Consider the following 16,217-nt stretch of genomic DNA (forward strand, 5'->3'; position numbering starts at 1 on the left):
CGCTGAAGGGTGAAGAGGAAGCGCTCTACACCAGCAAAAGCAGAGGCACTTTTCAGCGGTATACTGGCAGTGGATCTAAAAAGGATGGCGACAAGGTGAAAATTTACCAAGGAAAAGGAGGCCCTCATTCAGGGGGAGCATCCAAGAATCACGGTAATAGTAGAAAGTTCGATGGCAAGTGTTACAACTACGAGAAGATGGGTCACATGGCAAAAGACTGTTGGACCAAGAAAAAGCATGTTGAAAGTAATACTGCTACTTCGAGTTCGAAGGAGAATAGTGAAGATGGTTGGGATGCTGAAGCGTTATTTGCTATAGAAGAAGAAGAATTAGCTCTCACGGTAACAACACCAGAACGGATTGACTACAAGAATGATTGGATCGTAGATTCGGGCTGCTCAAATCATATGACGGGTAACAAACAGAAGTTGCAAAACCTGTCTAAGTATAATGGAGGTCGTATGGTGGTGACAGCTAACAACTCAAGGTTACCGATAACTCACATCGGTAAGACAATATTTACGCCTCGATATAATACTAACCAGTGGAAACTTCAAGATGTTTACCACGTCCCAGGAATGAAGAAAAATTTACTATCTATGGCTCAACTAACATCATCAGGCCATTATGTCTTATTTGGTCCCCAAGACGTGAAGGTTTATCGTGACGTCAAAATCTCAGAAACACCAAAAATGGAGGGACGACATTTGGAGTCAATTTACGTGATATCAACAGAGTCTGCATATGTAGACAGGACAAGAAAAAATGAGACATCAGATCTATGGCACATGCGGTTAGGTCTCGTTAGCTATTCCAAGCTAAGTGTGATGGTGAAGAAGTCGATGCTTAAGGGGCTTCCTCAACTAGACGTGAGAACATATACGGCCTGTGCGGGATGCCAGTATGGTAAAGCACATCAATTACCATATGACGAGTCGAAGTTTAAATCAAAAGAACCATTGGAGTTGGTTCACTCTGATGTGTTTGAATCAATTAAGCAACAGTCAATTAGCGGTATGCGGTACATGGTAACATTTATTGATGACTTCTCCAGGTATGTATATGTTTTCTTTATGAAAGAAAAATCTGACACATTCTCAAAGTTTAAAGAGTTCAGAGACTCAGCTGAAGGAGAAGTGAGAAAGAAGATATGCTTCTTGCGCACAGATAACGAAGGAGAATATAGATCAAATGAGTTCTCTCAATACCTAAGGGAGTGTCGAATACGTCATCAGTACACTTGTGCCAACACGTCACAACAGAATGGTGTAGCAGAAAGAAAAAACCGGCATCTTGCAGAAATTTGTCGAAGTATACTACATGCAAAGAACATACTTGGAAGGTTTTGGGCTGAAGCAATGAGGACTGTAGCCTTTGTGATCAACAGACTTCCTCAACCAAGGTTAGGATTTGTTTCACCCTTTGAGAAACTATGGAATATAAAACCTACAGTTAGTTACTTTCGAGTATTTGGCTGTGTATGTTATGTGTTTGTTCCTGATCATTTACGGAGCAAATTTGACAAGAAAACTGTTAGATGTATCTTTGTGGGATACGACAGCCAGAGAAAGGGGTAGAAATGTTGTGATCCAATTAGTGGAAGATACTACACGTCACGAAATGTGGTATTTGATGAAGCATCTTCTTGGTGGTCTTCGGAGAAGGAGGTGTTGCCAGATTCGAGAGAATTTGGAGACAAGCTACAACAAAAGATGGGGGAGCATGTTGTTCAACTCCAAACAAGTTAAGATGAATCAAATGATCCAAATGGCGATGATGTCGAATGAATAGTGACTCAGAATCCTTGGCAAACTGGCGTGTATCAACAACCAAACGAAGAAGGTGGGCCTAGTGAAACAAAGAATCAATTCAACAATCTCAACTTCGCAGGTCAACAAGAATATGAAGGCCAAATCCTAAATATGTCAATACAACCATAATTGAAAAAGTAACAGAGCCTGAGACGTTCGAAGAAGCATCACAAAGTTCTGAGTGGATGACAACTATGAAAAAAGAGATCGACGCACTTCAGCAAAATCAAACTTGGGATCTTGTGCCAAAGATAAAAGATGTGAAACCCATATCTTGCAAATGGGTTTACAAGATAAAGCACCGTCCAGATGGTTCAATCGAGAGGTACAAGGCACGATTGGTAACTCATGGTTTCTCTCAATAGTATGTATTAGACTATGATGAAACATTTAGTCCAGTGGCAAAACTTACAACCGTACGAGTCCTACTTTCACTTGCAGCCAACAAAGATTGGAATTTGTGGCAGATGGATGTCAAGAATGCTTTTCTTCATGGAGAGCTAGATCAAGAGATCTACATGACCCAACCAATGGGTTTTCAGAGTCAAGATCATCCTGAGTATGTGTGTAAGTTGTGAAAAGCACTCTACGGATTGAAACAAGCACCTAGGGCGTGGTATGGTAAGATTGTTGAATTTTTAACGAAAAGTGGCTATTCAGTAACACCTGCAGATTCTAGCTTGTTTGTCAAAGTCAATGAAGGTAAGCTAGCTATCGTGCTAGTGTATGTGGATGACTTAATCATAACAGGTGATGATGAGGCAGAAATTCTCCAGACAAAGGAGAATTTATCAGTTCTTTTCCAGATGAAGGAACTTGGACAACTTAAGCACTTCCTTGGTCTATAAGTTGATCGCACACACGAAGGAATATTTATGTGTCAACAGAAATATGCTAAAGATTTGTTGAAGAGGTTTGGAATGCTCGAATGCAAGTCAACTTCAACGCCAATGGAACCAAATGTCAAAATGTGTGCACATGAAGGAAAAGATTTAGAAGATGCAACAATGTATCGACAATTGGTAAGTAGTCTGATCTACTTAACCTTGACCCGACTTGACATTTCTTATGCAGTTGGTGTGATGAGTCAGTATATGCAAAATCCAAAGAAGCCTCATTTGGAAGCAGTTCGACGAATACTGAGATATGTGAAGAGTACAATTGACTATGGTCTTTTGTATAAGAAAGGTGAAGACTACAAGTTAGTTGGTTATTGTGATGCTGATTATGCAGGAGATCATGACACCAGGAGATCAACAACTAGGTATGTGTTTAAGCTTGGCTCCAGAACAATTTCTTGGTGTAGCAAGAGACAACCAACGGTATCATTGTCAACCACTGAAGCTGAGTATCGAGCAGTAGCAATGGCAGCTCAAGAGAGTACATGGTTGATACAGTTGATGAATAATCTACATCAACCAATAGATTATGCAATTCCTTTGTACTGTGACAACCAATCGGCAATTCGACTGGCGGAGAATCCTGTTTTTCATGCAAGAACTAAACATGTGGAAGTATAATACCACTTTGTTAGGGAAAAAGTTTTGCAAGAAGAGATTGAGATGAGGCAAATCAAGACAGATAAGCAAATTGCTGACTTGTTTACAAAAAGCTTGAGTGTTGGAAAGTTTGAACATTTCCGTCGTCAACTTGGCGTGATTCAAAGAATGGAGGCTAACATTGAGGGAGAGTGTTGAAAATTCAATATTAGCCTAAATAAGTTCACACCTAAATTAATTTGATGTCATTGCTTACATCAATTTAGTTTTGATGTCATTGCTTACATCAATTTAATTAGGTGAAAATTAAGTATTTTTCTCATGGTTTTAATTTCAATGGTTTAGATTATTTAGTTATTATTTTAATGAGTGGTTTAGATTGCTTCTTGTAACCTATAAATAGCCTACTTGTATTTGAGTTTTATCATCCAACAATCAAAGCTTAATTATAAGCATTTGAAAGCTTTCTTAAGAGTTCTTCCCTTTTGCAATTTTGTGAGATTATTCTAAAGAGAGTTTTTATTCTTCTCGATCAATTAGAGTTTTTACTCTATTTTGATTCTACACTATATGGCTTCAGGCTGGAACAAATCTCATGACACATTTTATGGAGGCAGCGATGCCTCGAGAACTATGAGTTAGTTCATCCAATATTTCAAAACAAATGCATTTTGTTTTCGATTTTGATCGGCATTTAATGTTGAATGATCTGTTGACTATAGGGGGAGCTTGTGGATATGGGAACTTGTATGCAACTGGATATGGAACCAGAACTGCTGCTTTAAGCACTGCTTTGTTCAATGATGGTGCTTCACGTGGACAATGCTACAAGATCATTTGTGATTATCAAGCAGACCCCAAATGATGCATTAAAGGAAGATCAGTCACCATAACCGCAACAAACTTTTCCCTCCTAACTTCGCTCTTCCCAACAATGCCGGAGGTTGGTGTAACCCTCCCCTCCAGCACTTTGACATGGCTCAGCCTGCTTGGGAAAAGATTGGTATCTACAGAGGTGGAATTGTGCCTGTTTTGTTCCAAAGGTAGCATCCCCATAACATTTCCTTCCCTCAACTTTTATAATTTCACATAACTACATGTAACGTTTGGGGCGTTATTAATGTTATCATACAGAGTTCCATGCAAGAAACATGGTGGAGTAAGGTTCACAATCAACGGGAGAGACTATTTTGAGCTTGTTTTGATCAGCAATGTAGGTGGGGCAGGATCCATCCAATCGGTATCCGTAAAGGGCTCTAAAACCGGGTGGATGTCAATGTCAAGAAACTGGGTAGCTAACTGGCAATCCTATGCCTATCTCAATGGCCAATCGTAGTCGTTCAAGTTCACCACAACCGATGGCATGACCCAACCATTTCCTGATATTGTGCCAGGAAATTGGAGGTTTGGGCAGACTTTCTCTAGCAAAGTACAATTCTAAGTTCACTAAAACCTTGGCTTTAGTTTCCGGAAGAGGCGTGCTTATTATTTTACAAAACATAAGCTGCCCTCCATATCGAAATCAGGCTACTGGTGGAAATGAAATCCTTGAACTCAAGGCTGCTGCATTAGAGGACAATGCTTGAAATTATTTTTAGAATCATAATAAACTGTCAATAGGAAGTGCAACAAAACATTGCAGCTTCACAGTTTTACCGTTTCTCATGCATGTGATAAATCAACCGACAAACCTGTGGTTAAATCAAGTTTTCTCCTAAAGCAGTACTTGTAATTGCGTCTATAATATATCTATGGCTGAATAGGCCCAACACTATTTCATTTTCCTTTTAAGGGTTCTATAGAGTCTCAAACTCTGATAACCCATTATATGGAATCAAGACTTGAGGGCGCTTCTCAACTACTACCACTAAAACTATACATAACTTGTGAGGCGCTTAAGGAGTTCTGTTATTAGCTAAATGCTAGGCTGTTGACAATGACGCTTAAACAGTTTGTTGAAGCTGTAGACTCTTGAATCTTGACCGAACTTGCGTTAAAACAAGGGATTACATTATTTGGTTCAACCCCACCATACCAAACCTTTCCCTTTCTTATGGCTCTGTAGGGTCACCAAGCTTATTATTTTAGCGAAATGCTTTGCTTAAGTCTTAATCGATCATCTCTCGGCAAAGAAACTACTGCTGCTGATAGCTCTTCTAATGACTTCGGTTATTATTATAGATTTTACTTTGATCGATGCCGAACTTTTTAGGGGAATGAGTGCATAAATCATATGAATAATTATTACGTTACTGTGACTGTGGAGGTCAACATGAAAAACTCGATTAAAAAGTTCGAAGCTGATATGACTTATCTTTACGAGCATGCTTCTGTTCTACTCCACTAAACAAGGGTTCTAGATCACCAAATATGCTAACTACCATTATCGATAGTAACAACTCCAATCGAAAGTCTCATGTGCCTTGCTATAAATAAAACATTTTCCCTGTCAAACTGGCATAGCTAATCAGTTAATCTACAAACCAGATTGTGGGTTCTACGATTTGTTTCAACTATGGCAGCCGTAGTTGCACTTGCTTTCGTTTTTCTTTTCGTGTTACCGATTTCATCTTGTGTCAGAGCATTGAGCTCGAACTACTATGACCACACATGTCCTCAGCTCGAGTCTATTGTTGCAAGTTCAGTCAAGAAAGCAATGTCGAATGACGAAACCGTTCCAGCCGCCCTACTTCGAATGCACTTCCATGATTGCTTCATCAGAGTATAGACTTACACTAGTGCCAGTAGTTGTTAAATAAGGCTGTCCATGTCTTTTCTTTGGTTCTCTTACGAAATAACATGCGCTAAGAACATTAGAATACATAGTTTAGGGTCTGATATAACTTACCCTGTGCTTTTCTTCTAATTATAAGGGCTGCGATGCTTCGGTGTTGCTGAACTCCAAAGTGAAAAACAAGGCAGAGAAAGATGGACCTCCTAACATATCATTGCATGCATTTTATGTCATTGACGGGGCAAAGAAGGCTTTGGAAGCTTCATGCCCTGGCGTAGTCTCTTGTGCCGATATCTTGGCCCTGGCTGCCAGGGATGCAGTTTTTCTGGTAAGTCGCATTAACATCAGTAGTATTTGCCGATTTCTGGATATTAATCCAATTGAATCATTTTTTCCCTCGTAAAATAACATCTGTTATATATAGTCCGGTGGCCCGACATGGGATGTGCCTAAAGGAAGGAAGGATGGAAGAATTTCCTTAGCAACTGAGACTAGACAGTTACCAGCTCCCACATTCAATATATCCCAACTACAACAGAACTTTGGTCAGAGAGGTCTCTCCGATGAAAATCTAGTTGCTCTCTCCGGTATATATCTCTCTATCAACATCTTCCAACTTCCGTGTCCTTCAAAGTTTCTATTTAATCATGTTTATATATGCATGTAGGTGGTCACACACTGGGGTTTTCCCATTGCTCTTCGTTCCAAAACAGAATCCACAATTTCAATGCCACCCTCGAAGTCGACCCGACGATGCAACCGTCGTTTGTGGCTCGGTTGAGGAGCGTGTGTCCGGCACACAACAAGGTAAAAAACGCAGGCTCACCACTGGATTCTACCAACTTCGTATTTGACAACGCATACTACAAGCTGCTGCTCCAGGGGAAGAGCATATTCTCTTCGGATCAAGCTTTACTCACCAACCCGAAAACGAAAGCATTGGTTTCGAAATTTGCAAGCTCCCAAAATGCTTTTGAGAAGGCTTTTGTTGATTCCATGATCAAAATGAGTAGCCTGACCGGTGGGAATGAGATCAGGCTAGACTGCAGGGTGGTGAGGTGATTTTGAAGTATGAAGAAAGTTAATCCAGTCATTCATTTCCATTTATCTTTTTAGAGATATCAATATGATCAGAAATAAAAAAATAAAAATTGAAGCGAGTTTGCATGCATGATTTACCTGCAGTCGAAGTGGACGGATAGGAATTTGTATTTGTGTATCATGTGATTTAATGATTAAAAAGAAAGCAGTGTTGTGTTTGGTTCTCAGAATGGGTATTAACATTTAGGGTAAATTATATGTTTAGTACCAAAACTATAAGTTTTGATTCGTTTTAGTACCTCAACTTTTAATTTTTCAAAATCATATCTAAATTTTAGTTTTCGTTTTGTTTTAGTACCCTTCCGTTAAAAACTTTAGTTTTGTTTCATTTTAGTATTCTTTCAAAATTTAACGTTAAGTTTTGAAAAAATTGAAAGTTTAGCTACTAAACGCATTAAGTTTTTTAACGGCGGGATACTAAAATAAAATGAAAACAAAACGTTAGGAATTTTGAAAAAGTTAAAAGTTTAGGTACTAAAACATACCAAAACTAATACTTTAGGTATTAAATGTATAGTTTACTCTGACGTTTAAAAGTACTTAACCAACTGATCCTCGAGCAGCAGACGCCATCCCTTTGATTATATGTATCTTTCAATAATCTGAATTTTGCTCTTAAATATTAGAAACAAAAATGAGTGAATTTTTTAAATTATAAAAAATTAAAAAATATTAATGCATTAATTTATATAGTATAAACATTTGTTATAATAAAACTTTTTAATTTTACATCTTTTTAGTATTATTGAACAAATTTAGTTAATTCCTTATGTTATGCGTTGTATCTACAATAATATCATCTCTTTCGATGGAGTGCCCCCTTCTATTTCTACATCTAGGATCCGACTTGTATCATTGATAATAATAGGAACTGAACCATTATGACAAAGAAAAGTTTGATTCATAGGGAGAAGAAGAGGCAAAAATTAGAAGAAAAATATCATTTGATTCGTCTATCCTCAAAAAAAGAAATAAGTAAAGTTCCGTTGTAGAGTGAGAAATGAAGTGATTGACACAGGGGCTCCTCTAAGTGTTTCAGTCGACGAATCGACCCTAGGACGATTTTTTAACATGCGTGGGGAGCCCGTTGATAATTTAGGTCTTGTAGATACTAGCACAACATCCCCTATTCATAAACCTGCGTCCACTTTCATACAATTAAATACAAAATTATCTCAATAAAAATAAAAATAAATATTAAAAAATAGATTTCTTAAAAAATCAGAGATAATCTCAATCTTTTTTATATTCTATGAACTACTCATAATTCACATAAACTATCGAAAAATAATACATTTCATTAAATATATTAAATTTGAATAAATGATTTATGTTTACATTTCTTTTAACTTTTAAAATTATATTCATGTTAATTTATTTAAAATTAATCATAAAAAATGAATGATTTTTTTTTATTAAGAAAAGAAAGTAACTAGCTATTACAAAGTTGTGTTATGAGCAATCTTTCTATCTGGTTGCTCTTGCAATTCTATTGGAGTTTCCACGTATATGTTGACCTCATCCAAACTACTCAGGCCATGTTAGCCAAACCATCAGCAACACAATTCCTCTTCCTGGGAACATAGCATAAACGAAGAAACCAACCATGCTAAATCAAATCCTGCACGTACGATATTATTGTTGACATATCACTTGCACCTGGCTCTCGAGCAAGGACATCAACTGCTTCCATGTTATTTGTTTTGACGAAAAGTTTACGAACGTTTCTTTCCCAAGCCAATTAGAGACCAATGTAAATGCCCCATAATTCAACATCTAGCACTGACACAAACCAAGACGCTTTGAAAAACTGGCAATCCAGTTACCTGGATGGTTACAATAACCCCCCACAAGCTGCCCATCCCGTTACACTTCGCATCACCCCATCCAAATTCAATATGAACCAGCTTTCACGCGGCACAGTCCATCGTATATTCATGTCCACCCTGGGAATGTGAATAAGTGATACTATGTAAAATGCTATAGTTTTAACGCAAATGTACGTATCTTGTGAAGTAATAAAAGTGGATACATGGGTTGTATCGGATGTCGAACCCACAAAGAGAATTATGTTACAAAAGAGTTATGAAAAGATATTCAAGTTGAAAGAATTAGAAGCAAGCTAGTGGTTAAAATTAAAATTCATATTTAAAAATACCAGGCACTGCTGCAACATTAGTGAGAGCAATAGGTCAAGGATTTAATGTATTAGAAATATATTTGGTAGTTTCTACTACGAGTATATCATGAACCAAATGTTTATTATCTAACAATGATTTAAACTATCTAATAGACATAAATCTACTTTCTACTTCCCTATCTATAACGAAGAGCAAGAGTAGAAAAGAAATCTTTGACCGTCGATGCTAGTTGACAAAGCTACCAAGCTATTGCAGTGCTCCCCAGCAAGGGACTTAAGCTATCATGAATAATCAAAGTAGTAGAGAAAAATATTTGGAGGTAGGAAAACTGATATCAAATGATGCAAAGAGTTCTCCAATTTATAGGTTAAGGAATTCAACCTTCAACCAATGGGTTTCCTCCACTTTTCAGGTTATTTTTGACCGAGTGACAACTGCCCTTTCCAATTCCAGAAGGTTCCCTTAATCGCTTGATGAGTCATCGGTTGCTACAGTGTATGCACAACATTATCTTTAACTTTAAGCAATGCTACAACATTAGTGTATCCTTTTTCAGCAATAAAACAAAAACCAGCCTAAATCACCTCAGCTAATTCCCATGATGCAAATAATGCAAAAATTATATACAAATAATCCTAATATGCTCCTAATGATGCTAAAGTTCAAACTTAACCTAGGTAAAAGAATCCTAAAAATAACCCTTTAGGAGAGTTATTACACCTCAAACCTAAGTATTTGCTTGTCCTCAAGCAACAACATGCATGCAATTGAACTAAAGCCAAAGTAATGCCACATAATAATATCATGAAACCAATCAGAATTTTTTAATTTCCTTTTTTTCAGCCCTCAGAACATTGCTGCAGGAGTGCATAAAACATATATATGATCTTAAATTAAGGAATACAATTTCAACTTAGTAAAATAAAAATCCATAGAGTGTAGTAGTGTGCAAGCTAGGTGTATCCAATCAATACTTAGCTAAGTTAGAAAAAATTATTTCTACTCAATTAATGATTTTAAATGCTACAACAATCTTCCTCCGACTATGTTGGAGCTATTACTAGCTTTTCCAACTTATTTCCTATTGTATTTTTTTACGATAATGCTATAGCATCTAATAGAGAAATGAGATTTAAATTTAAAAAGTTTCTAACATCTCTAAGTATTGAGAACATGCACATGTTGAAAAGTTTTTATGAACTCGAACTCTAACGAGTCTCTTCAGCATTCCCCTAACATTTCAAAGTATAAATTTTTTTCATCATTGGGTATCATAAAAATTTCTTTTAAAAATTTCATTGATTTTATAACATTAATCCTACAACATTACAAATGTATTTCCTATTTACTGTAACAAAATGCTAAAATCATGCAAATAATGTCAAACAACATACATTCTTAATTACTACCTTAATTGACACAAAATATAAATTTCACAAAAGAAACAATACTAATCAACATAACACAAGAAACATACCAGACAACACACCCCCAAACCTAAGGGATGCATTATCCTCGATGCATACATAAAATAAAAACAAGAAATGAAAGAAAAAAGTCATGAGAAAGGGAGAACAAAACTCCCCTAAGTGGGCTTCCTTGGGTTTTTGCGAGGGCTGATTACATTGGGATGAAGGCGATTTGCAGTCACCTTGGTCTTCAATGAACTCTTCTGCTCTGGGCTAGTTGACGTTAACATGGTCTTAACCACAATAGCATCAAGAACAGGAGTATTCGATGCTGTAGCAATATCCTTTGTCTTTGGTTTGGTTTGCATTTTTGCTCCTCTAGGGGTTCCTTAATGCCGTCAACTTACGCAACATTAGATTTCTTAGGTGGATTAACTGCAGCAACTGTCTCAACCTCTTAAATGACATTGTGATGATCTGATCAATATCTATATCATGCTCTGCAGATGTTGTAGCATCTTTCATAACTATATCAACATTTAAATTCAACAATTATTGGGCATCTTACTTATCCTTGCTTTCTTCCGGTTTCAAACTCTCTTCTTTCTCTTGGTGGTTGGTGCGTTCCTCATCAACTTTTTCAATATTGACATCCTCAGAGTCGGCAGTAAATATCTTAGTAGATGTTGCCGTATCAGCCACACTGTCATCCTCTTCATCATTCTCCTCAGAATTAACGTCCTATTCTACCTCGTCTGTCACTGTATCTGTATCTGTATCCAGGGCATTATCCTCCTCATCTTCGTCTCCTTCAGTGCTAGTAGAACTGACTGCAACATCTGACATTGCTCGTGGAGTTAAATCATCCAACACGAACATTGGGAAGGTAGGGAATATGATGTCTTCTTTCTTAAACTGCTTAGATATCCCATGTTGAAATGACTTGTCACGCTCGTGGGCATATTGCCAGAGTTGTACTTGGGCATTATGCATATGAGACTATCATGCTTAACTGCTATCGATGTTATAGCATTTTGTAGTTTCAATATAGTAGGGCTTGCCTGCGGCATCATGGTTTGTGTAACATCAGAAGCAACAGTGCCTTCATTGGTTCCCTCATCACGCTAGTTTGTGTCCAACCCTTCATGCAAAAAAGTTCACTTGATAGACGCTGACATGATAGTAGTATGATTCTTAAACAACTGATCAGAAGACAAAAATAGGTACTTGTGCTTGTTTGCACAGTGAGGTGATCAGAGGGGAAAAATACACCAGTCTTTTAGGTACAAGCACATAATTCAGCAGATGTAATTTTCCCAACATCAATATGGCGTCCAAACAAAACAGAATGCAAAAGTATAATCTTGTCCTTAGTGATTGCTGAATAAGGCATTGTGGGCATTAAACGAGTTCGAAGGAAAGCAAACCATACCCTTATTGATCGATGAAGGTTTAGCCTATTGATGGTGTACACACCGGTTGTTGATTTGTCCCATGATTTACCAAGTAAACATACATCAATTCCATCTTGATCTAACTCAGCAGCAGTGGTGAGGTTGTTGACAAATATCGTATGTTCACACTTAGCTTCCTTTATGCCGAGAAGTATGTTGATAAGCTTTGCTCACCAACACACCATTTTCTCATGGGAAAAAAACTAAGGTTTTTTTCTCATATGTGAGATTACTATAAAACTCCCAAATGACTTATTGATCTACCTTGTAACACCCTTAACCTGTAAACATGTACTATTACAAGTTAAGGATTTCAAAACATTACTTAACCTAAAATGGGTAAAACTTTTGGTTCTTTCACAAGTTTCCAAATTATAACATTTATTATAAATAATAATTCAGAGAAACCTATTTCAAATCCGGTTTCCAAAAAGTAACAAGAAGTTCTGTTTTGTTTCTTATAACAAATAAATCTGTCTAATTTAAAATCCCATTTAAAATACCTTTTAAAGCATGGTTTAGTATCATAATATTTGTTATACTAAATTATAGTTAATACTAACCATACCTCTAGTTTACAAACACTTCTTACTTGTATACATGTCAGCTAGAAAATTTTGAAACATAGTCGGATGTCATTATTGTTACCTGTAAATATTCCTTAGTGATTGATGCTAAGCTCAACTCCCTACCCCTTCCCGCTTTAATTTACCTACGCATGAAAATCATCACACGCTAAGTATGCACTTAGTGAGGCAATCAATAGAAATATATTCAAGGCAATGTAACAAATAAATGTAAATAATAATATTCAATGCATTATGATCACTTTACTTGAATTTCCAATCATGCTACTAATATGAACATGATATGAATCACATATAAATTTCTTACCAATATACTTGTCATGTATTCCATAAGCTCATAAGCATATTCACCTGTTTATCATTTATTAACCAATAAACCATAGCACAAAATATAAACCTACGAGGACCCCAGTATTCGAGTTATATATGCATCGAAGTGCTAAACCGATATGACATGGGAGGTCATGTCCGCCATTAGTACTAGGTATCCTTCACTACTGACATGCACTAGGTATTCTTTAGAACGGTCTCGAATATGACACATAAGGTCGTGCCCACAATCAACACTAGGTATATTTTAGTACTGATTAACACTAGGTATCCTTTAGTACAATCCAATTTGCAGCTGCTAGACTCTATGGGCATTCCATCAATACCACCGACCCTTAATGACATACTTGGGCATATAGTCTATATTTATTTAATCCATCCGTGGCAAAAATATATTAATACGATCTAACATTGGGCAGTTCATACCTGCAATAACACTCATGATAAATATCATATACATTCATGATAAACATCATATACAATAACCAATTATCAATGCATTTTATATTCAACTTTGACATATTTAGAATATGTCAAAATGTATGATAAATGACATAAATATCATGCCAATATAAACAAGGTAGACTTATCGCAAGTCCTACCCGATAATGTATAAAACATCCATGTATAATGTTATGCATGAATTTCACTCATTTTGACATTATATAAAAGTGAAAATATAAGCCTTACTAAGATTTAACTTTATCCTTTATTTTCGATTTGGTTATATCCCAAATTTTTCACAATTTCATGTTCTGTATTAATATACACACTCAAAAGTTATTCTGTTTATACCACTAGAAACTAGATCGAATATGAATCTAAACATATAAGGTAATTCTTGTAGTTCAATTTGTACAATTTATAGTGAATTTTCAAAGTTAACTTACAGAAGCTGTTTTGAGTAGAATCTGATGCCCTATTTTCTAACCTAACCTCGATTAAAATTCATATCTTTTTGTATACTCCTTGAAATCAGTAGCTGTTTGTTTTAAACAAAACTAGACTGATTTATGAATCCAACAATATAAAAATAATTCTCTAATCATTTCTTTAAATTTTATGGTAATTTTCTAAACTTATTGTTCATATCACAAAATTAGGCAGATTTCATTAATTTGCATTTTTATCTTATTCACCAATTCTATTAGCTCACCAAATGAACATATATGCATAAATCACAAATTCAAACAACATTAGGAGTTACTTCTTACCTTAGCAATTTCATCACTGGCTCATCACAAGCAAATGTTTATTCGATAGCATAAGTAAAAATTAAATATGCACTCACTTGGTGTCCTTAGCTTGCAACCTTCCTTAGGAATTCACATTTCATCTTTAAGCTTCTCCTTAGCTTTAATATTATTTGATATTGATTTCAAGCACACAATCTAAATGAGCACCATTACAAAACATATACAAATTCAAACCACATGTTAGAATCTTACTAACATAGGCACACATTAGAAAATAAATTCTTAAAATCTTCCGATACTCATTCGATACTAATTTCATGTCACCAAAATATATGTTGACCTTAACACTTCAAATTGACCATCTAAGTTCCTTTTTATCCAAACTTCCTATAACATTTTTACTTAAGTTTCCAACTTTTCCATATTTGTGATTTGAACCTCAACTTTTACCAACTTTCCAAAATAATCCAATTTGACATTATAACATCAATTTCAACACTCTAACATCAATTTCCAGCATAGTACATCAACTATTGAACAATTACACATTGATCCCATAATTTTCCATAATTATTGAATAGGTCCCCCAACTTTCACAAAATTACAAGAGGGTCCCTATAACTTTCTGAGACTTGTAGAATCATTCCTACATCATTTCCAACCCTTATATAATTTTTCCATAATTTTTATCACTTATTCAAGCCATAGATGAATACTTTAGTGCTAGGGTTCCATGATTTTCAGTTAATTTCAATTGATTCAAGCATGAAATCAACATCTATTCAACATTTCAAGACCTCTACAATTAAACCCCTAATTCAATTTCATAAAATCACAAACTTCCTCTAATTTTAAGGTTATGCCAAAAATTCATGTAGGCATTTATAGGAGGTTTGATCATGATTTGATCATCAAACAAGCTTGAAAATGATTCTACAACCTCAGTAACCTCTATAATTTGGGATCTTTGAACTCAAGCAGGATTAGGATGCAATCTTGGTACCAAATTCAAAAATTAAAGTACATAAAAAAATAAAACAAATAACTCTAAGACCCTTTTTAAAAATATATATATTCTTTGAATTTCAAGAGGGAGAACGATAATGTCTAATTATTTCCAATCGAGAATAAATGACCCAATCAATACCATTTTCAATAATCATCAATCAAAACCATTGCATTGGGCAGTTCATAACCTAAAATAATTCGTAAAAACATTCAATAAACATTATCATTCCATAATTTGATTTAAACATTTATTTAAAAATCATCTGAGGTTGACTTTTCGCAAGTCTTCCGCAATTAGTGATAATTAAATAAATAAATGCACTCACCTTTGCCTGACAGACGAGCTTTTATATGATATTTTTTACTCACGTGCTTTGTCCTTTGCTTTTGAACCACTAGGATCATAAGGATTGTCGTAGTCTGTACGACGAGAAATAAATAACACAGTATTTAAAGTATGTTAGTATTAAACTAACATAACCAAGATCCGACGAAACAATCCATAAAATATAATTCGATACTCATTGGATATAAAATCACTTCACTAATCCAAAATACTTTAACATTCCCCATTTGACACTTTAATTCCTTATATATTCATTTTCATCACCAAACCACTCAATTTCATAAACTTTAAATTTAGTCACAAGATATGAATTCTTTCAGAATTCATACTAACTTTTCCAAATTATGCAAAATGGTCTTTCACCATTTTACTCAATCCAAATCCAATACTAAAGATTCCAACATTTAAATAATTCATTCAATCTAATACCTTTAAATTTACAACCTTGTAATTCAATCCCCAAGTTTTCTAACTTTTCGAATTAGTCACCAAACTTTGCTGACTTTTACATTATGAACCAAAACAACATTCTAACTTCAAATTCAATATTCAAACATCAATGTCAAACATTCAACACCCACAATTAACCAATTAGGCATCC

The 16,217-nt window shown here is 35.5% G+C and overlaps 1 protein-coding gene, 1 long non-coding RNA gene and 1 pseudogene across 2 annotated transcripts; all 3 read left to right on the forward strand.

Annotated features, from left to right (window-relative positions):
- The first annotated feature begins 1,657 nt into the window (after positions 1-1,657).
- LOC120113544 lies at positions 1,658-8,142 on the forward strand. The gene is made up of 3 exons (XR_005515319.1): positions 1,658-1,669; positions 2,839-2,840; positions 7,960-8,142. It is a non-coding gene; the product is annotated as an uncharacterized LOC120113544 (long non-coding RNA).
- On the forward strand, positions 3,813-5,181 carry LOC120113543 (annotated as a pseudogene).
- Positions 5,759-7,315, forward strand: LOC120113542 (peroxidase 64-like). Its single transcript, XM_039134673.1, has 4 exons — positions 5,759-6,032; positions 6,184-6,372; positions 6,469-6,631; positions 6,712-7,315. The coding sequence occupies exons 1-4, from the start codon at positions 5,826-5,828 to the stop codon at positions 7,104-7,106; spliced, it is 954 nt and encodes a 317-aa protein (XP_038990604.1). The 5' UTR covers positions 5,759-5,825; the 3' UTR covers positions 7,107-7,315.
- Positions 8,143-16,217: the final 8,075 nt, after the last annotated feature.

This window comes from Hibiscus syriacus, unplaced genomic scaffold (genome assembly GCF_006381635.1).
Source record: "Hibiscus syriacus cultivar Baekdansim isolate YM2019G1 unplaced genomic scaffold, ASM638163v2 tig00110209_pilon, whole genome shotgun sequence".
Taxonomy (NCBI): Eukaryota; Viridiplantae; Streptophyta; class Magnoliopsida; order Malvales; family Malvaceae; genus Hibiscus; species Hibiscus syriacus.